Genomic DNA, 22,767 nt, shown 5'->3' on the forward strand with positions numbered 1-22,767 from the left:
TTAATGCTTGAAGAAAAATAATGCAATGTGTCAACGTACAGGTCCTGTTGCCTAAATCCATAACAGAAACAGATACTGTGACTTAGCAAGCTCACACGGTGCCAGCTCTGAGACCAGACGGGGCTGTTGTCCTTCCTTAGGAAGTGGCCACTGGAAGCATTGTTTTTCCATGTTGTTTTAGCAAAGCCTTTTACTTGGTTTGGGTTTGAATCCCTCCCTTTGTGTGTGTGTGTCTCAAAGTATAACTGCAGTTCTGGGCTGGTATTTTCTATTTATTTAGTTTTAGTGTCAGCATTTTACTATACTTGGCCTCTCATTTCAGAATAACAGGGCTATTTACTGATACAAAGGAGAGGTGTTCAGATCATCTTGTTAAGATGCAAAGCTCAAAATAAACATCATATCTTTATTTGGAGATCTACATCCTTCCTCAAAGGAAGGCTTGTGAGTAAATCTGTATGAAGTATGAAACCCAAGCAAAGGTCTATTTTTAATGACTGCTTTGCTTACATTTTAGATTGTGCAAATGCCTCAAATCATTGCTAATAGGAATTTGGACTTTCCTTGGTTTTGAGCAGAACCTAAGCAATAAATACTCCTATGCTTCCAGTAACATTAGGAACCAGAATGAAATGATATCTACCTGACTTCTGAGAAAAAAAACAAACCAGCAGCATGAAAAATACACAACAGAGATCAGTAAATGGGTTCAAATGAACATAGTAAGCAATTTTATGCCTTAGGGGGAAAACACAGAGATAATAAATACAGATGACAAATATTTACAATAGAAGCAACAAATGGGACATCAGTAGGTGAACACATAAAACATTTACACTGAGGAAAATATAAAAGTGATGCCTTTCACACATCCAGTCCAGGAGCTGGAGAACAAATGAACTGCTGACTCAGCAGTGAGGAGAATGTTATTGCTTTAGCTTTTGAGTGATGTGAGTAAAACAGTCCATGCGCTGCAGTGGCCACGGCAGGAGCCAGCCTGGTTCCCATGGCAGAGCCTGACACGCAGGTCCTCCTCCCCCCGAGGCAGAGCTGGATTAAGTGCACCAGCTCCTCTGCTCGCTGCAGCCCCGGCTCTTGCTGGGTGCATCTCCTGGCATGTTCCCTGCCCCCAGATGATTTTTTTCCAACATGGACCATGAAAGATTGGGGTTGAGTTTGGGGCATATAAATCCCAGCTGAGCTTTGGGTAAAGCTATTCCCTAGAACAAGTCATTTTAGAGCAGACACATTTAACTTCTTGGTCTCTGGCCTGTTAAATAAAATCTTACTGGAGCAGAGCCAAGCCCTTTCGTTTATGTGTTGTCTATGGCTGCTTTTGTGCTACAATGGCAGAGTTGAGTAGTTTCGACAGAGAGCTCATGGTCTGCCAAACTGAGTACAGCGTTTACTGTCTGGTCCTTTACAGAAAGAGCGTGCCGACCCCTGCTCCAGAAGGGCTGGCTAAGAACGTCCCTCCCCTCCTTACAATACGGCTCCTATTTGAGTACTGGCTTCGAGAAAGGACAAGCTTTAATTTGGTAGCCTATTAGGAAAAAAAAAAAAAAAAAGGCTTATCTATGAGATGTTTTACGTAACCACAAGAAATCCACTGCTGACATTTTCCATGATAATCCTCTCCCTCCCTTCCTTGTATTTTAAGCTCTGTCTCTTCTCTCTGCCTTTCTTTTGTCCACTTTGACTCCTCGTTGCTAAATTTCCAATTAGGATCTGGAAAATCCTGTCCCTTAGAGATCTGCAGCAGTCTCCTCCATTTATGCAAAAGGTCAGCGTTTCCTAATGGGAATTGCAACGTAGTCTTCATTCTCTTCTCCCCTTTCCCATGCTCTAGCAGGGACAAGTCGGGTTTCCAACTGGGCCTCACAAGATCACCAGTAAGGTGCCTTAGCCATCTTGGCTGGGGGTCAAGGTGAGATGACAGAGTTCTAAGGGAAATCTGTCGAATGTACTCTTCCTGTGTGCCTTTCCCCTGGGTGCAAGATTTGCCCCAAGTGGGTATGGGCCCATGTTAGGAGGTCAGATGTACAGCCACATCGCTGTGGGATTCCTTTTTAAATAGGACTTAAAACAAAACAAAACAAAAAACAACAAAATCAGCCCCAAAGGATGGGCTGGGTTTTTTTTTTCCCCTCTTTTGAGCTTGTTTTAATGACCCAGTTGCCTTGTTTGAAAGCCATTTATTTAGACAGATATGTAGATGTAACTGGATAAATAAAAATGTGAAATTGAGATTTGAAGCAGTGGTTAAAATATAAACTCATAGGGGCCACTTCCTTGGACAGTGTTCCCCAGACAGAACAATGGCTCAGAAGTTACACATAGAAATTACACTCTTCCCCCCGCCCCCCGAGCAGCTCTGAACTGCAAGGTCCCATGCAAGAAACCGAATTTCGGTTTGGCACCAAGCGCCCCCTCGGCCCCTGCCTCCTCTCCATCCTGCTCCTGCATTCCCAGCAATAGTTTTACATTCACTCCTGCCCTGGAATCCAGCTGCCTTGACCTCCACGGAGACAGCACCAGGAGCTGCTGCACCAGAAGCTCCGGGTGGGGCCCAGCACCAACTGTGTGGTCCAGCGCAGGTGGGCCTGCCCCACCCTGCTCGCCTCCGCCACAGCAGAGCAGCTGACACCCCCTGGCTCCGTGGATGGAAAGAAGACAAGTCGCAAGGAGGACTCGGGGCACGCTCCCGCGGGGGCGTGTACGGGCAGAGCCCGCCAGGCACCGCCGAGACCTCCCTCGCTGCCCCAGAGTCTCCGCCTCACCTGTTCGTTCCGCTAACATACACCTTCATGAAGTCCACAAGCCCCGCAAAATCCTGCGTGTGACATCCCCCCTCTTTAATGGTAAATGTTTTGGAATGTCCATAGATAAGAAAATGGACGGCGTGGAGGAAAGATTTCGTGGCCAGGCCTTTCATTTCACCTCCGGATATCAGAATACTCGGACTGTTCATCCTCCCACTCGCTGCTTCCAGAAGGTCCCTGGGCCCCGAGACCCCCGGCTCTGTCCCGGGCATGGGCGTTTGGGTGGCTCTTGCTACCTCCCTCGCCCTTGGCACCTCGGCCGGCCTCCCTACTGCTGGGCTCCGGGAGGCGATGGCCGGCTTCCCCGTGGTGGGCCCTGGGGAGCCTGGCTCTGTCCGCCTGGGGCTGGCGCTGCGGCGGCGCCGTGGGGGGCCTCTGCAGGGCCGAGGTGCAGAAGCTCAGGATGGAGCACAGGCTTCCCCAGTTCTGCTCACACTGAGCCTGAACGCTGTGGGTGATGGCCTCCTTCACCTCCTCCCCACAGGTCAGCAGCAAGTTCACGAGGTCCACGTAGGGTCTAGAGAGTGAAAGCAAAGACACAGAGATGCCGAGAATGGAACGAGTCCCGGATGGGCCCCGGAGGCCCGGGACAATGCCAGGAAGGAGAGGTACGGCTAGCGCTTGGTTTGGTTTTGGTTTGCTGAAAGATCTTTCTGGAATTGCTTCAAGGCTTTATTCTGTATTCTATGGAGCACTGGACCCAACCAACATTTACTGGGTGGTCACTGTGTACCAGGCTCCACGCCAGGCACTGGGGAAGTTAGAGGCATGGGAAGGCTCCCACTCTCCCAGTAGTGGTAGAGACAGAGCCCGCCACAGGAAAAGTGCCAGTGACAAGTCACAGGTGCACAGGATGAGAGCCTAGGGCCGGGACACTAACAGGAAGAACCTCTGGGAAAGGCAAGGACTCCAGGTAGGGCTTCTGCGTGATCAACAAAAGGAGGGCAAGAGCGCTCTGGGCACGTTCAGGCTGCTCTAGCTAGGCGAGACGGGTCTTGGGGCCAGTGGAATGAACAAGACTTAGGCAAATGGTGCAGGGCCTTAAATCCCAAACTGAGGAGTCTTTTTGGTAGGGAAGGAGAAGCCACGGACGTTTAGGGCCTGGAGAAAGGCTCCCGAGTGGCCTGGGTGAGTCCCACATCGTCCTGTCGCACCACGGGCCATTCTTCCAGTGCCTCCTCTAAGTGAGGCACCCAAGAAGCCATTTTCCTCATGTCTGTGTTTGCCCCGGTTTAGGCTCATGATGAAGAAGGGTGTTTTTAGAAGTTACTGGATATACTTCCCTCTGTGTCTGGAGGAGTGTGGACCAGGTGAGGAGGGGTAGGAGGAAGACCCCCTCCCTGGGACGTCATTTCCCGCAGGGTGTTTCTCTGTCTTGGCAGTAGAGGCTGGGGGGTGGGAGTGGCCATTAAGCACCTTTTCCTTTCAGTCTGGGCTTCCCCAGAACTGGGGTGAAGGCTGGCAGTCAGGGGCCATGTGCTTGGATTGAGAGCCAGCTCTCTGGGAAACAAACAGGCTCAGTTCTGGAAGGCAGAGCCCTTCCGCTGCCTTGGGTTGTTCTTTAGGAAAACGGCTGGAGGAGTTTAGTCCAGGGTGTGGACAGGGTGTGCAGACGGCAGAGCAGCTGTGCCTGCTTTTTATATTTATGGGCCCATCTGGTAAGGGGTACCCCCAGCATGGGCTCTCATGGCCCTCTCCCTTGAGGCTTTTAGCCTTTTAAAATCCCCAAGGGGTCATGGAATGTTTCCTGTTGTTAACCAGCATTCCTAGGCAGTCCTTGAGGGCAAAGTTTCTGGATGTATCTGACCAGGAGCATCGCGGCTGTGGGCCATCACCTTGAGCAGGGAAATCACTCTGCAATGTAAGATCCTTTATAAGAAGGACCAAACCCATTTTTCCTCTGTAAGTCTGGGCCGCCTGGGAGGTTCTGTTATAGCCTGTGCAATCTTTTCCTTGCAAGTTGGCAGTTGTTGCTGTGCAGAAAGAGCGGATTGTGTTTTAAGATGTGTGAAGTAGTTTACTACCATTTGTATTAATTAGTTCTCCAGTTGTAATTGAGTGAACTGTCCTCACTTTGCGGATGTAAAAACTGAAAAGAGAGGGAGAAGGTGGCTTTTGGAAGCCTCTGGGCTAGGAGGGTTTCACGGCTGGGCTGAGAACAGAGAGGAGGAATGTTCTGGCTGATAGAGATCTAGCTGATTTTTAGGGCCTACTCCAGGCCTTTGGAGTCAGAGAGTCTGTGCAGGCTGATGGGCAAAGTGCTTAAGCCCTCCAAGGCCGGCCCTGAGAGCGCCATGACACGGTCTCCTTGGGTTACTCGGAGGCGGTCATGCCTGCGGCAACACAAGGGAAGTGCTCCCTGCACGTTTGTTTCCTTCCATCTTTTGAAAACTAGAAAGTGCCTCAGGGAGCTCAAGTTCACTGAGTGTATCTGCTAAAGCAACAGCAGGATTTTAGCACCTGACTGTACCTGCCACCCCTCTGGGGCTAGATGAGCACATTTTGGAGCTGTCTTTTCAGGATACTAAAAGGATGCTCTTGTTCAAGCTTCTTTCCCTAGAGGAAGGGGAGGCTCTCTTGGGAATATACAGAATGCCTCTCCTGCGCCTCCTTCACCAGGGCCTTCCGTCTGCCATAGGCACTCTCGGAACCCCAAAGTCCGAGAAGGCTGCACGAGCCCACACTCTCCTCTGCCCTTGGCCCTCTCTCCCGAGGAGGAAGCTGTGAACCGCGGGGAGGGGGGTGTGTGCCGAACCAAGTTAATCTAAGCCGTGTTCTGAGCTGGCAGGGTGCCTTCTCAGGCTGCAAGCTCAGCCCGTGTCTAATGACAAAGGCCAGCTCGCTCAACTGGGTGTCAGCAAGGCTGAAGGATTTGAAAAAAATCCTTGGAGGGGGATGTGCCTGGAGGCTGCCAGCACCCAGTGACAGGATGTTCGGAGGCCAAGGCAGGCTGGCCGCAGCTAGGGGGAGGCAGGCGGTATGGAGAGAGTGGGGCAGACGGCAAGGGGTGAGGGGAGCAGAGGGGACAGAACAGAGATCCTGAAAAAGCTACTTTCACGGGGCCTGAGTGTTCAGGGCTGGATGAGGATTGGGTTGAAGAGCGGGAGTGCTGTAGATCGTGGAGAGGGAACTGTGATTTCCTTTTCTCTAAAGTGAAAAGCAAATTTGGGTCTCATTGTCTTATTTGAGACCAATGCCACACATTCTGAAATGGACCTCTTGATATTTATGGACTGATAAGATCCTTTAATCAGTTAATATGGTTTTAAAAATTAAAAAAACCCAAAAAACTCAGGCAGTTCAGCTTGAAGTACAAGTTGACGTGTTGCATAGTTATGGCTTCAAAAGGGAAGGTGATGGGAGCTTTCAGGGTGCTGGAGTTAGGGGACACCCACTGCCTGGAGGTGCTGGCTGGCAGGAGGCAGGAGGACCTGCCTGTGACCACGGTGAATGTCCTTAAAAGAGGTCCAGGATTCTCGGTGGAGTGGGCCACCTGCACTTCCGGGGCAGGCTGGGACGGGAGCCACATGCTCATTCTAATGGTGTGAGGAGTCCTTTGGAAGTATGGGTCCCTTGGCTCCAAGGGCCATGTCCCCAAGAAGGAGACACCAGAAAGCTACTTTATCTTAAACTCAAGGTGGAGGAGGAGGAAGACTTTAAAACCTTCAGGTTTCCCAAGAAGATTTTTCTCCAAAAAGACAGTCTTCTAATGCTCCAGGCAGGTATTATAGACTTATACACTAGGACCCCATCACCCATTCTTGAGGCCAACAAACTGTCTCTAATGGGTGACAGTGGATGAGGCACATGAACGTCACAGGGTCTCAGCCATGGGGCATTTGCCTCTTCCAGGGGCACTTGAAGGCAGAGGATTTCACAGCACTCTCCTTGTGTGATAGCGATACATTTGAGAAAAGGATAAAAATCCTGCCACATTTGGTGACCAGTGAGCCCTTTGCAGGTCTAGTGGGGACAGGAGAGGCCAGGAGCAGGGAGGTTTCAAGTCTACAGCTGGCTTCAATCATCTATATCAGCAATTCCAAAGCTGAACGTAGGAACCAAACCTCAGTACAAGTTCTTTAACCTCTTAGCTTCACTTTCCTCCTCTGTTGAATGGGGATGGTGATTTCTATCTGGTAGCATCTTTGGGAAAGATAAATGAGATAATCCCTGTAAAGTCCTGGCCAAGGGTGTGTAACATTAAAAAAAGAGCAATTATTGCTATTTTTGTTATTGTTTTTTTTACAGGTATTTGGAAGAATAAAAAATATTTTATGAGGAATTAGCATAACTCAAGGAAAATGCAATGTTGTCTTGCTTTTGGAGTTTTACCGTGAATCATATAATTCTGACACTGTCCCAGAGGTGTTGCAAGATACCTAGAACCTTATAACCACCTGGAAAGTGACAGGAGCTGGCTGTTGTGCTTCATGGTCTGGGTGGTGTTGGAGTGGTGGTGGGTAGCCTGTTTAGTGACATAGCTGGAAGAAGGTTGTGGCACAAGCTAAGAAGCAAGAGTTCATAAAGTTGTGGTTTGGCCCAGTGAGTCTCTTTGGAAAGACCAAGGGTGCCACTAAGCTGGCAGTGACTTGTACTGGACTGTTTAGCTGGTGGCTTTCTTTCTGCTCTGCCATCGTAATCTCCAGGGGCTACTGACCGTACCTCATGTTAGAAGAAATTATGTACCAACATGGTTTACCATGCTGCAAAACTGAGGATCCTTATATATATAGCTGGGATATGTTTTAAGGAATGAAGTTATCCTGGGTTTATCATTGAATTTCAAGTCTTTGAGTAAGTTAGTTCACGTTTCCTTTGGCATAAAAGATTAACGTTTTTGACATTTGTTTTGCATTTTTTCTGGGAGAGCATTAATATATTAGAGCAGGTGAACTGGACCTTCTAAGGGAAAGGAAAGCTTATGGAGGCAGGAAAAACATCGAATGCTCTCAGTTTTTGGCATTTAAGAAAAGTGTAGGTTCTGGAGCCAGACTGCGTGGGTCCCAAGCCTGGCTTTACCCGTCACTAGCTGTGTGCCCCTCACCTCGGCGAACCTCGGCCTTCTGGGGTGGGGAATGGAGAGGACTAGACCCCTAGCTCACAGGCTGTTGTGAGGATTCAGTGAAAAGTTCACAAGAAGCATTTAACCCCAGGACTGGCACTTAGTAAATGTTCAACAAATGTTCTCAGCTACTGCTGTCTATAAGGCCACCTACACTGCTACTCGGAATATTCAGAGAACTCCTGGGTTCCTGGCCAAGGGAAAGACGGCAGTCTTTCTGAATCTACACACTTCACGCTTAGTAAAAAAAAAAATTCCCGTTTCTATTGCTTGCGATTTTGAAACTGATGATGGAAATCTCTTTTCCTTTTCCTGAAAGCCAGCAGGAAGGGGCCTCCTTGGGGAGTCAGGGTGGTTTTCTGAGGTAAACCGCAACCTTCTCACTTTGACAGGAGCTCAGCCTCCAAAACTGCACAAAGTCTGTTCCCAGCCCACCGCCGTCCTCGCGGGGACAGCCCTCCCTTGCCAGCCCCGCGGGGCGGTACTCACTCGTGCAGCAGCAAGTCCTTGAAATGGATCATCTCCACGATCACGCGGGTGTTCTCCTGGGCGGCGGCGCACAGGTCGTGTTTGAGGTAGCATTCCCGCTGCAGCTGGGACACCATCTCCTTGATGGCCGGGCACTTCCGGCTTATGCAGCCGAACCTGTGCCTCAGAGCATGAGCCTTACACTTCAAGGCGTCTTTGATGAATGACTTGCCCTGAGAACAGAGAGGACGGGGGAGGCAGGAGCAGAAAACAGGAGTCCTTGTTACTCGCTTGGGCATTTACCATTCCTGGGCTTACCTAGGATTTTTCCGACGACCGAATACTGAGACCTAACCCCCCCAAGACAGATGTCCTCCCGGTGATGGGCAATGCTGCATCAGGAGGCACGTCCAGAGTGACACGACACCTCCCACATTTGGTCACGTGAGATTTCAGTCCACGGACTCACACATCTCCCTCCTTCCTCCCCAGCTACTCATTCAGTTTTCCCTCCAACCGGGGCTTCCATGGCTCAGTGTTGGCTGTTGGGTGGCAACTTTTCTGGAACACAAGGGGAATTTGGCCAGACATGAGTCCATAACTCCTTTGTGGTTCTCGGCAAGCATTCTTCCCAAGTGGAAGATGCCCGTTTGTCCAAACCTCACACTTTTCCTTTTTCCTTCCATTCCAGGAGCGGCACCAAGATCGGTTGCTAACTGTGCATCCCCTTTCTGCCTCAGTGTCTCCCACCGCCCCAAATTCAAACCCTTGTCTGCTCCTATCCTTCAAGGAGGAGCCTTCTTTTCCTTTTTGAAAACGATTCTACTCCTTTAAACTGTGAGGATTACTGCCTCTAAAAGGCCCGCCTGGCACACTGCCTGGCAGCATCTGGAGTCTGAACTGCCCAACGGACGGCCCCTCCCCCACGCTCCCTGCGTCTCGGTGGCTCAGGCAGCCAGGCATACATCTGGCCTGCAGCTCTCTTTCCTGGCAACCCCGTTAGATTGCGCTGATCCCAGAAAGGAGACAGCTGTTGGGGGTGTGGAGGCGAGCTGGGTGTTAGCTCCCTTATCAGCCTCCCGTGGTGGCCGAGAGGCACTGTGGGATGCCTACCCAGGGCTCCCGGCACCCTCCATTACTATAGAAACAAGCTGTTGTCGGGAGAGGTCACCCCTCTGTTTTTAGACATGCCCGGAAGTCACTGAGTTGAGAAAGTAAATGGGTTTAGGTTGGAAGCAGAAAGCCAGCCGGCACATTTATTTTGGTTCTCTCTTCAGAAGCAAGTGAAATGTCCACAGATCATGTCTGATCTCTGAAAAGCCATGTGGGCCAACCACCCTCCCTGTGGCCCCCTCTCCTTGGACTTTTCAGCGAGAGCCAAACGGAGTGGAGGGCAGGGTGTGCCAGTTTATTAAGTAGTTATGTGCAGAGAATCGACTTGAAAGGGATGCCTCTAACTTGAGAACATATTCCTGTTCGTTGAGGAAAAAAGGAAGATTAATTTATGCGAGCGCTGCAGCAATCTGTTCTTGGTATTCTTCCCTGACATCCTGTGGGATTGCCCTTAAATACACATCTTTCCTCCGGATTTCCTATTACGTTTCCTAATTCCAGTTAATCCAGAAGTGATGCTTTATAAGGGAGCCTTGAGGAGTTCAAAGTTCTACTTCTTTCCTTCCCTGGTTTCTGTTTCCCCTCCTGCCACCTCACATCCTTTGCAGTCTAGGCTGCCGGCCTCGCGTCCCCTTCTGTTCCCAGGCATTGCTTTGTCAGGCTCACTACAGGATGTCAGAGGATGGTGACGGGTGATGTTCATAAATTACACCTACACTGTTGGCGTCCTCCAAATGTTGTCGTTGCTCTCCAATGAAATGGGAGAGGAAGTTTATGAGATACAACAACAGGGTGTTTCAGCAGGGTATATAGGGGCCAGGGAGAAAATGCAGAAGGTGAGCCTAATGCCACATGCCATCTAAAAATGTATCTAGGTTGTCGGCACTGGAGCCATAAGGTCGCTTGTTGTGTTCTTGCCCTGCCCTGAGCAGCAACTCGGTGTTGCCCGTGGGACCCTGGCACCACTGAAGTGGGTCAGGCCCTGACTATATTTATTATATAGAGCAAAAGAAAAGTGTGGAATTGCGGGACTCATTCGGGGTTTTGACTTTTCAGCTTGAGAGAGAAGGGTCTGCTACACAGGAGGAATAAAAATCTGCTCTCTGGGAGGCCCTGCATTATTCAGGTTGTCTGTACACGTACGATTATTAATTACTACAAATTGTGTGTCTCATTTGGTCTTCCCTCTTAGGTGAAAATAGCTTTTGCAATGTATAATTGGGGCCCCTGCCCTGCCCTCCACTGTTCCTAATGCAGTGGGCTTTGGGGACTGGGTTCTAGGTGGCCAGATGTGGTGTGTCTCCTTACCAGGTGTTTATCATTTATTATGACATTGGTCTCCAGTCCACTCTGCCTGTGTAGACACAGCTTAAGAGTGTAGAAGGATTTAGCCTACATGACAGTTCCAGTGCTCTCCGAACATGAGTGCAGTGGGGAGATACCGGCATCTCACCATACACCTATAATGTTTCTTGCAAGCACTAAAACATTACAACACAAAGAACAGCTCAGGCAATCTGTTAACAAGGCTTTCTAGTGATTCAATATTTCAATCATGCTGTGCTCACCCAAAACATTCTTCATGCTCTATCTAGGTGGTTTTTACCTGGGCATCAAATTTTCCAGCGTTGTGCAGAAAAGTCATGCAAATCCCATGTAAGCCCCGAATCTCACAAGAGTTGTTCTCGAAACATTCAAATACGCCACACCCCACATCGCCAGCGTTGACCAAACAGTGCTGGATCTCCGCTAAAAGGAAAATTACATACAAATATATACAAAACTCTAACCCATGCTGAAGAATGCAGAGAGGTCATTTGAAGCAAAAGTTAGTAATAACTAAAAGAAAAATTTAAAAAAAAGGTTAGTAATGACTATTTTAGGACCTAAAAAAGCCTGGGAAACAAAATTTCATCATTTAATCTACCCATAAAAAATATCTATATTTGTAAATATTTGTAAAAATTAGCCAAAAAATTTACAAAAATCACAACCAGATGTTAGGTCAGAGCATTCCTTCTTTTCATCCTTTCCATTTTATTGAAGTATTTGTGGCAATACTTAGTTTGAGAGCAGAAAATATTTCAGCTTTTTGAACCCACGGACAAAAATAAGATTTTATGTGCTTCATCAATGAAGTACCCTCTCTACTTGGATCTGTAGAAGAGGCTGCTATTAAGTCACAGCCATTTCCTTCCTGACCCCCAAATGACAGCGTCCAAAAAGCAGTTTCAATTCAGCTTTATGATTCAACACCTAAAAATCAAAACAAAATTCCTATTAAGGCAGCGCCTCCAAACCATCCGCATTAAAATACCAGGGTAGGGAAGCTGCGGTTTGCCAGCAGGCTTGCAAGCAGGCTCCGGAGTCTAGTCGGAAGGGGGCTCGCCTTCAGAAACGTGATCATCCGCAGTTAGAGGCTCCTATTAATTAGGGATCCAGTGTGAGATGTCACTTAATCCCCTAAAATTCCCGCGGCCCGGGAGCTTGCTGCCCTTCGTCGCAGAATGTGGCCCTAATTCGTCTCTCTGAAAGGACAGACTGAGCGAGTTAACTGTCAGGCTGCCGCGTGCAAAGCCTCTCTTTCCCCCCTCCCCCCTCCCCAAGTCTCTGATTTAAACCAACCACAAAATTACATCAGAAAAGTATATTTTGGAAGAAGGGCGGGGTCGGAGCAGATAATCTGCATTCAGATTAAATCTAGCGAGAGAATGAGGGGCGTGCATTGTTGAGGGTCACCAACTACCGAGAATCACGTTCAGTTCTCTAAGAAAGCGCCAGAGAGGGGGAAGGGTGGGCGAGGATCCTAGGGTGTGGGGGACGCCGGCCCAGGGTGCTGGCCCGGGTATGTGGAGGTGAGAGGCTCTGGACGACCCCACGCGTGGCCCGGGCGCTCCGTGAGGACCGCGACTCACTCACTCAGGACGTCCCTAATGGGCACTCGTGCATTCCTGCTCGTGCGGTGAGCGCACGCACGCCTCCACCGCCGCGTTTGCACGGCTCCCAACATACCGGGGGGTGGGGCGCGGAGCGGAGGAGCTGTAGGCAGATTTTCTTTCTCTCCCCCAAAGCTGGGAAAAGGGCCAGCCCCGTGCCCTGCACGCCTGGCTCTGCTCTGCAGCTTGTCCGTGAGCCAAGAGCCGGTCGAGCAGAGGCGGCGCACGGTTCGGGTCGTGCCACCATTTCTTCGCTTGCCGACCTGGCCAGGAGCAGGGGATGGCGGCAGCACCGCGGAGGTACGCTTTGCGCCGCCCCCACCCTCCCTTCCGAAAGCAGTGCCCCGGGGGAAAGTTCGCCATGCAATTTGTCTGATCCGTAAAGTTCTGGGATGTTGGGCATCTTTTGAGGAGGGGGAGAAGCGGTCCTACCGAAGCCGGCCGGCTGGGAAGGGAAGTTCTCCGGGTGCAGGGCGCAGCCCAGCTTCGGGGACCCTTAGTGCCTCCCGCGGGCCGCCAGGGATGAAGTGCGCTTTGCACTGGACCCGGGACTCGCGGGCGGGGGTTGGCGCTGGTAGCGTCAGGCGCTGCCTCATTTCCCCTCGACCCTGGGGAGGACAGCAACAAGTCCTGCCACAGCCATTTCATCACCCTGCTAGCACGTGCAGATTCCGGGCGCTCGGAACCCGGCGCGGACCTCGCCTAGCCTTGCGCTTCCCTTTGCACGTCCCGCGCCACACCAAGAGTTTGCGTGGCCCGGGGTGGGCGTCCGGCGCGGGGCGAAATGCCCGGGGTGCGCTGCGTGGCTGCACGGAATCCCCTCCCAGCAGCTCTCGGCCACGGGGGCGCACGCACTTACCTGTGTTCTGCAGGGATAGGCGACCTTTCTGCTGGGAGCCCCTGTCTTGGGGACCCTCGGGAGGGTTGGTGGCGTCGGTCCCTCGCGCCGGGTCGAAGGTGGCCAACACCAAAGCCAGGGTCACGAACTGGCCCAGCCGCTCGGCACACATGGTTCTTGCTATAAACCTCCCGCCGGGAGACCTGGATTCTTTGTGCTCCCCTCCTCCTCCTCCTCCTCCTCTTCCTCCTCCGCCGCTTCCCCTCCTCCTCCCACTCTTCCTCCTAGCTTGCCTTTTCCCTCTTCCTCGCGGCCGCGGCTCCGATAGAGGTTACCCAGCGCCCTCCCGTAGCTCTCCAGAGAGCATGTGACCAGGCCGTTAGCAGCGCCGCGAATGCCCGGCAATGGCAGGGATGGTGCCTCAAATATCCCTGGAAGCTCTGGTGTCACTTGAATGAAGGAGTCGAGCAGGTGTTGTCCCGGCGGCTGGACCAATCCGAGACCCCGGCCCGTTTGACAACACGGCCGGGAGGCGGGGCCTGCGCCCAACTACTACGAGAGGAAGCCGAGCGCCGCTGGGAGCGCCCGACAAAGTTGCAGACCTGGCGGCCGCCGGGCGTTCGCGTGCGTGTGTGAGTGCGAGCGCGGCCGGAGATGCGCGCGCGTGTGCGGGGGCTCCCGGGCAATGGCCGCACGGACTTCAGCACATATTATGGAAGCGAATCCCAGCGCTAGTTACAGCTAAAGCAGGGCAAGAGGGGCGTACTGCTCTGGGACAGCGTCCTCCGGGTCCTTGGCTGGCATCACACTGCATCGGGCTGGGAAAGTTTCTTTCCACCATTTGGAATTTAGTGAGATTCCCCGAGGCCTTGATTGGAGCAGTTTCCTGGGCACAGAGATGCTGTGGCCCAACAGCACGTATGGGAATTCCTAGCGTTGTGACACTTTTCATTTTTTTAAAAAAAATAAAGCACTATTGAAGATAGGAGCAGAAGCACTAGATACAGTACTTGGCCTGAGCAACGGCCCCTTCTGCTTTGGTGGGCCGTGCAACACCTGGGATGTCGTTTCTCGTCCCCCCCTTCCAACCCAGACGGATTCCAGGCTGGGCTGCAGGGATCCAGGTGACAGTCAGACTTGCATCATTTTCAGGAGGGTGGCAGGGAGGCCCAGGCAACCCTGAGTCAGCCCGCCGCGGAGCATCGCGTGCCCCGGAGGCCAGAGCTTGAAAGGCAACTTCGCGTCTCCAAACACACTCTTGCATTTTCCCAAAGCGCTACTTGCCGCCCCGCTCCGGGTTCCCTTTACTCTACAGTCATCAGATGGAAGTGGTGCAAACAAAAGCAAAAAAGAAAAAGAAGGGGGGGGAGGGGAATTCTCTCCTTTTCTCCATTCTTGTTCGACCCCCTCCCCAAGCACGGCCAGGGTTGGACTGCCCTCAGCTGCTTTCTCCCCCGGCCTGCAGAAGCTAGGAGAAAGTTGGGCGCCGCTTGGAGCGCCTCTTCCCCTGCTGTGTGTGTACGTGTGCACGCTCACGTCTCCCCCGCGCCGGCCCGGGGACAGGAACTGCTCCCAGCCTTGTCAACCCGACGGCGCAGCTCGGCGGTCTCGCAGGTCTGGGGGAGGGCGGGGACTAGAGCGCTGCCACCAGTGCCCGGGGCATGCAGCCGGTGTTGGCTCGCCCTCGCCCCTCCCCCAAGTCCCCACCCTCCTCCTGGAGAACAGGTGAGCCCAGGTACCAGCTCTCAACCCCCCGCCCCCGCCCCGCTCCCGCCCGCGCCCTCTGCGGTAATGTGCCCGGGAAGTTTCATCACCCACTGCCCGCGGCAACGCGGCCCCGGGTCTCCGCAGCGGGGCGCACTGCCGGCCGGGTTGGGGCCGCCCTGTGACACGGCTGGGGGAGGGGGTGCGGAGACACGCTGCAGGTCATCCTTTGGCCGCCGCTCCTACAGCTTCCCTGCCTCGGGTCCTGGGCGCCGCTCGGGTGTGGGGAAGGCGGAGGTGGGCGGTCAGGGTGACCGCCGCTGGCCGCAGCTGTCAGGCTTGTCGAGCTGTCCTGAGTCAGGAGGAAGAAGAGGGCTTGGGGAGCGCGCCTTCGGAGTCGGCTTTCCTTGGGCTGGAGCGTCAGGGAGGTGCCCCACCATCCCTGCCCGACTTTCAGAACCCTAATAAATGGTCACTTAGAAAGTCTGAGTCTGCATCGGTGGTGAGAAACTGACGGCTCCTGTCGTGTGTCCAATAGCCATTCCTCCCCGCAGCTTCAGATCTTTGGTGGAGGGAGTTGGGGGGTACAAGTACATTAACACGGAAGGTTCACATTGCCCACCTAGCTTCCCTTTGCATAGTTAACTTTATTAGTTTATGAAAATGCACCTCCTGTAGATCCTTAAAAACAAAACAAACAACAGCAGCTTTCTGGGCTCTCCTAACTAACTCCTGAAGGCCCTGAGTTTTCTGGAGCTCAGTGGCTATTTGGCCCCAGTATTGCTTATAGATATAGCTGGGTAGACTTTCTTTCCTTTTGTGTAGAATATGAGCAATATTGACATTAAAAAGGTATCTTGTCACCTGTTTTGTTTTTTTTTTCTTTTGTTGTTGTTGTTTTGAGAAACAAATAGGAGAGAGCTCCAGGGGGTGGGAACAAGCCCACCTTTGGTAGATGCAGACTTTGAGGGCATCTGGAACAGCAGCCAGGCAGAGGGGGCTCTCCTGGTTCCTGCCTCCCCACTGCTTTTGGCTAGCAGTGTCTTTTGCTACTGTGGTGCCTTCGGGCTGCCCTCAGAGGACTTACATGATTAAAAAGTTCATCATGAGGCCATTTGCTCCAGCCTTACAAAAGATATTTCTAGTTCCCATCAGAGCCAACTGTCCCTTTAGAACTGAAAGAACACGCAGTAGCTAAAATTTGAGATGTTATAAGCGTAGGCACTAGTTCTTAAAGGTTTATCTCCGGGCCACTTGGCCAAGGCTGGGCATCCTGGTCAGTTTCCCCAGGGCTGTGAGGATTCTCCGGCAGTATCACTGGGCAGTTTGCTGGGACTACCAGTCCAGGCCACAGGCCCTGGGTAGAAGTGGGCATGGGGGCTCAGACTGGTGACTGTGTTGTGATCCTCCCTCCTGCTGATTCCCTTAGCTCTGTAACTTAGGCCTGGTTTGGCAGACTGGCTGGTGAAAGCGGGGGTGGAAGAACAGCAATAATAATTATGATTACTATTATAGAGCCAACACGAATTGAGAAGAGGACCATACCACACATCAAGCTCACAGCTTTGGTGTTCCCCTGGACCTGAGATGAGAATTGAGACTTAGGCGGTCTCTTGGAAAGATCAGCAAGTGCTGCCCTGAGGTTCAGCAGAGTCCAGCTGCAGCTGTGGAGAGGCAGGTGTGGCCTGCCTTGTGGCATCCAGAGGCTTCCGTGGTTGATGCATGGGGCCCATGTTTTCCTCCCTAAATCCACGTCACCAGTTACATGTGATCAACACTTAGTGGCAGGTTGTAGTACCCCCTTCCCCAAAGATGGGGGAGGATGCTGACGAGTACGAGCAAAGGAAAGAGAGTGAGCATGGCAGGTCTCAGGACCAGCAGGGGTAGATGCGTGGAGGGGATGGGGGGGTGGTTTGCATCAGGAGCAGAGGTGGCCCAGTTGGGTGTGAAAGTGGGAGAGATCGGCCAGGGCATGTTGTCAAGGCTGGGCCATGGTGACAGACCCGTGCTCATTCATCCTGAGAGTATTGAAGGATGAGACTGCAGGATGCTCCTATACTAGATTCTCTTTAGGAATTAGGAAGAGCTCCGGGGCTTGTCTGTGCTGCCATTGCGGAGGAGAGGAGTGGGAAGGAATTAGCTGGCATCTTCAGTAAGTTGCAGTGCCCAGCAGGACAGAGGTGTTCTTGCTCAGGTGAGGGCAGGTGTGGCCTTAGAGGACTGGCACAGTTCTTGGGTGCTGAGGCACTGAGGGTGTACGCTGACACATGCTGTCCAGTCCAGGCGTTCTGTGAGCCCCGAGCCTGAGAGAACATGGCTTACACGTGGGGAGCTCCGCCCACTGCATGGCCGCCCCCTTGGAGCAGACTGTCTGGGCTCATGGCGCCACCTTATGGTTAGAGAAGGAACTGCCCGACCCTTTCCTTATCTCTACCTACCTCAAGGGCCTGGGGCACTGCTAACATTGGGTCTCCTCCCTTCTCCCCGATATCCTTACCTTTTACTTAGCAAATGCTTTAATCCTCCCATCAAGGAAATCTCCAACTTTTTATTTTGTCTCTTCCTCCCTGATCCTTTGCTGTCTTCCTTTGTGAGCCTCAAATCTACCCCAAGCATGGCTCCTGTGCCTCATGCCTCTATGAAGGAAAATGAAAAAAGGTATCAAGGTGAAACTGGACAGGCAAAATAACAAACTGCTGCTGTCGAGCCTCCCAAATTCTTGGAGGCAAAGGTCTCTCCCTAAAAAGTCTCCATCTTTCCTCTTCTTTCCTTCCATTAAACCGGTTGTTTCATTAAGTACAATTCAGGATAAAGGAGACTGTGTCTTCAATATTTGAGTTTGTTTATTAGTACTACAACCAAATTGCTTTATACTAACTTATATTGTAAAAGTGCAGTGTTTCAACAACATTATGAGTTAAGAAGGATTTTGTGGGGCTGGCCTGGCAATCTCACTATCATGTATAATATTGTTTATTGGAGGAAAATGTATTCTGAGTTCCCCAAAGTACCAACTCTCAAAGTGTTGGAACACAACACTTTTGTGAATTAGGCATTTCCTTTTTGTCATAGATCAATAGACAGTTCATGGATTGACTGGAAATATAAAAGATAAAAAAGAATTTTTAGAAACCCAAGAGAATAGGAACACTGTATCCTTCACAATAAATCCACTTACTGGAAAGAATATAAAGCAGTAAACATGGGGCACCTGATTGTGGTCTGAGTTTTATTAGTGCCTTGCTAGGAAGTCTGAATAGCATCCCAGAAGCCCTCCCTGTTTTCCTTGAGTCATAATTTTTGCTTCCTCATTGTGTGCTGAGACAAACTCCAGGAGAGGATATCCCAGGCCAGGGGGTTCCTGGCTCCCATGGAGAGGGCCGGCATCATGGTATTGGAATACTGTAGAGCTCTCCCTGGCTGGGTTTCAACTTTGGTCTGAGAACTGTTGGATTTTCAGTGGGTGAAGGAAGAGTCTTTTTATGGGGCAGTTTTCCAGTGAACCAGAGTTTGAAAGTCTTCAGGAAATGAACAAATCTATTAATGTGATTTAACCTTCAGTCTGCCATGAGCCCCCACTGGACCTCATTTTAGATTTGAGGGTTTTTTTCCCCTAAGCAGTTCTAACTATTTGTAAGAATTGATATTTCATGACTTTTGTTTGTTTTTAGAAGTCTTCCAAAGATCAAAGAGAACTTACTTTTTAACAAAAATGGAATGAAACTCATTCTGTCATGAAGTTATCATATAAGATCATTGGAACCATTTATAAATCTATAATACATCATAGGATCTTAAATAATATTAATTTTCTTATATTTTAAACATCTTGCATTTTATTATCTTATAAGTTCTTTCATCATTACTTGTCAATTATTGCCAATTATGGTAAAAAAAAAAACACCACTAAAATAATAAGAAAATGGAAGAATGATGGAATCACCTAGGAGGATGGTGCAACAGTGAAACAAATCATCATTTGGTTTTTTTATTACATTGCCCGAAATGTTACATCATCTCTCAAGAAAACGTAAAAGAAGACAGAGGACATCATCTTTGTAGCCTTATTATTGCTTTCATGAATACAGTTGTGAATACAGAATTTTTCTGCACAATATGGTAAAAGAAGAAAATTGACAGAAGAAAACATTTACAATTATTAGACAAATCAGAAGACGAATGCAAAGAGACAGCAGCATAATGGATGCCAATGGTAATGGCGACACAGGTTGTACTGTATAAGCAAAGTCTTTGACGAGTCGTACATGACAATAATCTAGATGAATTTTCTCAAATTTAAGGATCTAAGAGTAAACAATATATTTCTGGGGGCAAAAAGAAAATATTGTATTCTCATCCAGTTAGTGATTCAACAGGAATGATTTCATCATTCGATGTTTGCAACATGAACCTGGACCATCCTGTTTCACTGAAAGAATGGGGGCCAATGTTCTTTTCCTTTTTGTGATGTTTGCCTACCAAAATTTACTTGATACAGTTTGAAGGGGACAAATGATGAAGTCAGAACAAAGGTGATCAAAAAGAAATAGGTGATATACACACACAAAAGAAAAATAATCATTGGATTAATCATTCTAATTGGTGTTTATAAGTTTAAAAATAAAAATCCTTTCCAGTTGTGGAGAAAAGAAGATGACCAACTTCTCCCGTACAAAACTATGAGCTGTCAAAGTTTTCAAAAGTAATACGTTGTATAATACAAGTGTAAGGAGAACCGGAAGTAAAGATGAGCTAGCACTTGTCAGAGATTTACTTGCAACCTGGAATCGGTGTGTATGAGGTGGGTCTGTCCCAGGTTTGCTCATGACAGCTGGGGAGCAGTCAGTCACATTCAGAACATGTTGCTCATTTTGGTTTTATATACATTCAAAACCAGGAAAATGTGCAGTGAAAATTTGCTGTTATTAAATTCTCTAATAAAGCTTTTTCAAACTGTCCCTCTAGTCCTACTTCCATAGATTATTCATAAAAATAAAAAGGATCCATTGGACCCCAATGGTGAAGGATGATGACAACTTTTTCCTGCCACATTGGGGGTTAAGGTTATAGAGGTGAAATATTAAAACAAAAATGAGTAAACTCCTTCAGCAGGTGGCAGTCACTGAAGAGGTCTCCCTCCAGTCCCAGCCCTCTCCCACATGTGCCCACAATCGATTGAGGATTATTTTAGAGACAGGTGGTTTCAATGTGAGACATGGTCACATAGCCTCTGTTTACTCTTCCCTTTAGTGTAACTCAGTGCTTCTCAAACTCCGGGGGGACAAGAAGTACCATATATCACATGGATCTCACTCTTGATGGGTGGTTTACAGGATTTACTGGAATGCGGTGGCCCATCACAGCTCACTGCAGCCTTGAACTCCTGGGCTCAAGTTATCCTCCTGCCTCAGCCTCCTGAGTAGCTGGGACTACAGGTGCCCACCGCCGAGCTCTGCTTAAAGCTGGATGATTTAGTGTGGCTGGGAAAGACGGTGTTGGGGGAGGAGACGACTCATGGTTGGGACGTTGACTGGGCTTAAACCCCAGAGCCTGGTGTGTCTGCCTGCACCTGCACGTAACAGAAATCCCAACACAAAAGTCTGGAACAATAAAGGAAAGTACATCATTCCCCCGTTCCAGGAAGTCCTGAGGATGTAGGTACAGCAGATGTGTTGGACGGGGATACCCCACAGGCAGAGATCCACTGAGAAGTCAGGTGGCAAATTGAAGATGGGAAGGAAGCTTGTGGGACAAACTGGCAAGATACCCGAGTTTCGCACATTAAGGGGAGCCTGTCTTCACCTGCCTCTTCCTCCCCTCTCGTAACACCTTTTCCACCCCACTCCTTTCCCACCCACAGTCTCCACAAATGCTATCACTTGGTTGCTCCAGCAACGCCCCCCTCCCCAGGAGTCATCTTTGATATTCTCCTTTCCTTCCTGCCTCTGCGTGAAACTCATCACCAATTCTCTGACTCCAAAATATGCGCTGATTCCGTTTCCCCTCTCCATTCCCACACTCCAAGCCTCAGTCATCCGAGTCCTGAACTGTTGCAGAGTTCGCCAGCTGGCCTCCTGCCTCCACGTTTGCCCACCGGCACACCCTCCAATCCAGAGTCTCTGCCCTGTTCATGGCCAGATTGATTAAAAAAAACCAAAACAAAAAAACAAAACAAAAAAAACCCCACCCCAAATTAAAAAAAAACAAAACAAAACAAAAAAAAAAAAAACCACCCAAACCAAATCATACCACTCACTTGCTTATAATTCCAGAGGCCTTCTTAGAATAAAATCCACGCTCTCGTCCACGTGGAAGGCCCTGCGAGATCTGGCCCTGCTAGTGTCGCAGGCCTCATGGAAACCACTCGCATTCACTCGTTCCCTTCCGGTGCCTTTTTCCTACACTGCAGTTCAGCCAAGCTCTTTCCTGCCTTCTGGCCTTCATGTAGGCTTTTCCTGCAAAATCAGGGGCCTTTCTCCGTTATTACCTTGTTTATTTATTTGTTTTAATTGTTTATTGTCTGTCTTATTCCTTCTTCTACCTAAAATGAATTATGAGCTCCCTGATGGAGAGGGCATTGCCTGCCACGTCCAACGTCCAATCCTCAGCACCCACTACTGTCCCTGGCACAGGGCAGATTAAAAGTGTGTGTGTGTGTGTATGTGTTTGTGTGTGCATTGAATGTTGGATGACAAAGCACCTCCTAGTTTCAGCTGCAGAACTGGGACTTACAGAGGGGCAGTCCCGTTTGGAGAAGAAGGTATTGAATGTAGAGGGTTAGCGGCCATGCAGATGGTATGTCCAGTGGACAATTCTGTAGGCATCGTCCCACCTCTTGTAGCTTTTCCTGCTTTTACAGACATTTCCTGTTTAGAACTCTCTGCAACCTAAAATTATTATTCCCATCTTACAGATGAAAACCTCAAGCTCAGAGAGTCTTGTCTGAGACTCATACAGCTGGAAGGCTCTAAGTCCAGGTTTGAACCTGAGTCTTCAAATCCCCGGATCTTTGTCTTTTATTATGGTTCCAGAAGTCATAACCCATTTCTCCATCTTTACCAGTGAACAATAAGGATTACAGATCATGTCGCAAAACACTTTCATTTTGATGGTGATCAAAGTGAGCTTAGTTAATATATATATAAACTAAGCCATATATATGTATATAAAAATTTATTTCTCCCTATGATCTTAAAACCTTGAGAAAGGCAGAAGAACTAGGGAGAGAGAAAAGTATAACTACAAGAAAGGCCTCAGAGGAAACAAATGGAAAGGAACAAAGGTAAGATTATAATCTAAAAGAAAGCCAAAGAACATGTTTAGAGTCTTTTTGCTTTTTGGCAAGGCTACCAACAAAAAGAAGTGGGTAACAATATAAATTAGGTACATAAACCTAAGGCAAGAAGGCTGATAATTGATGAAGAAAAAGAACAAAAGAGGAGGAAACAGCTCCCTGGGGAAGGCAGAAGAACAGGGCGCTGGACGGCGGGAGCGAGGCATGAGCCGCCCGGTGTCGCTCACCATATGACGCGCAGGGGAGGCCCAGCGTGCTGTGAGTGTTTAGGGGAGACGGAAAAGGGGGAGGCGTTGGGCTTTTGGCCTCAGTTTGCTGATGGCAGCCACTTAGGGGAATGTTTGAGGACAAGAAGAGACAATGGAGCATACTGAGGTGGGGGCCAGCCTCAGTGTGGGTGGGGAGGGGAGGGCTGCAAGCTAGAGGCCACAGGTTAAAGTCCCAGTCTTGGCACTGATTAGCTGTGTGACTATGGCCAGGTTACTTAGCCCCTCTGAGCTTCGGTCTGCTCAACACAGGCACGGGAATAA

The 22,767-nt window shown here is 49.7% G+C and overlaps 1 protein-coding gene across 1 annotated transcript; it reads right to left on the reverse strand.

The window, feature by feature from the left end:
* Positions 1 to 2,630: 2,630 nt before the first annotated feature.
* STC2 (stanniocalcin 2) lies at positions 2,631 to 13,411 on the reverse strand. The gene is made up of 4 exons (XM_069484193.1): positions 13,261 to 13,411; positions 11,072 to 11,214; positions 8,374 to 8,585; positions 2,631 to 3,339 (listed from the first exon to the last, which is right to left on the reverse strand). The coding sequence occupies exons 1-4, from the start codon at positions 13,409 to 13,411 to the stop codon at positions 2,937 to 2,939; spliced, it is 909 nt and encodes a 302-aa protein (XP_069340294.1). The 3' UTR covers positions 2,631 to 2,936.
* Between the last annotated feature and the right edge of the window lie 9,356 nt (positions 13,412 to 22,767).

The sequence above is a fragment of the Eulemur rufifrons genome, chromosome 10, assembly GCF_041146395.1.
Source record: "Eulemur rufifrons isolate Redbay chromosome 10, OSU_ERuf_1, whole genome shotgun sequence".
In the NCBI taxonomy this organism is placed as follows: Eukaryota; Metazoa; Chordata; class Mammalia; order Primates; family Lemuridae; genus Eulemur; species Eulemur rufifrons.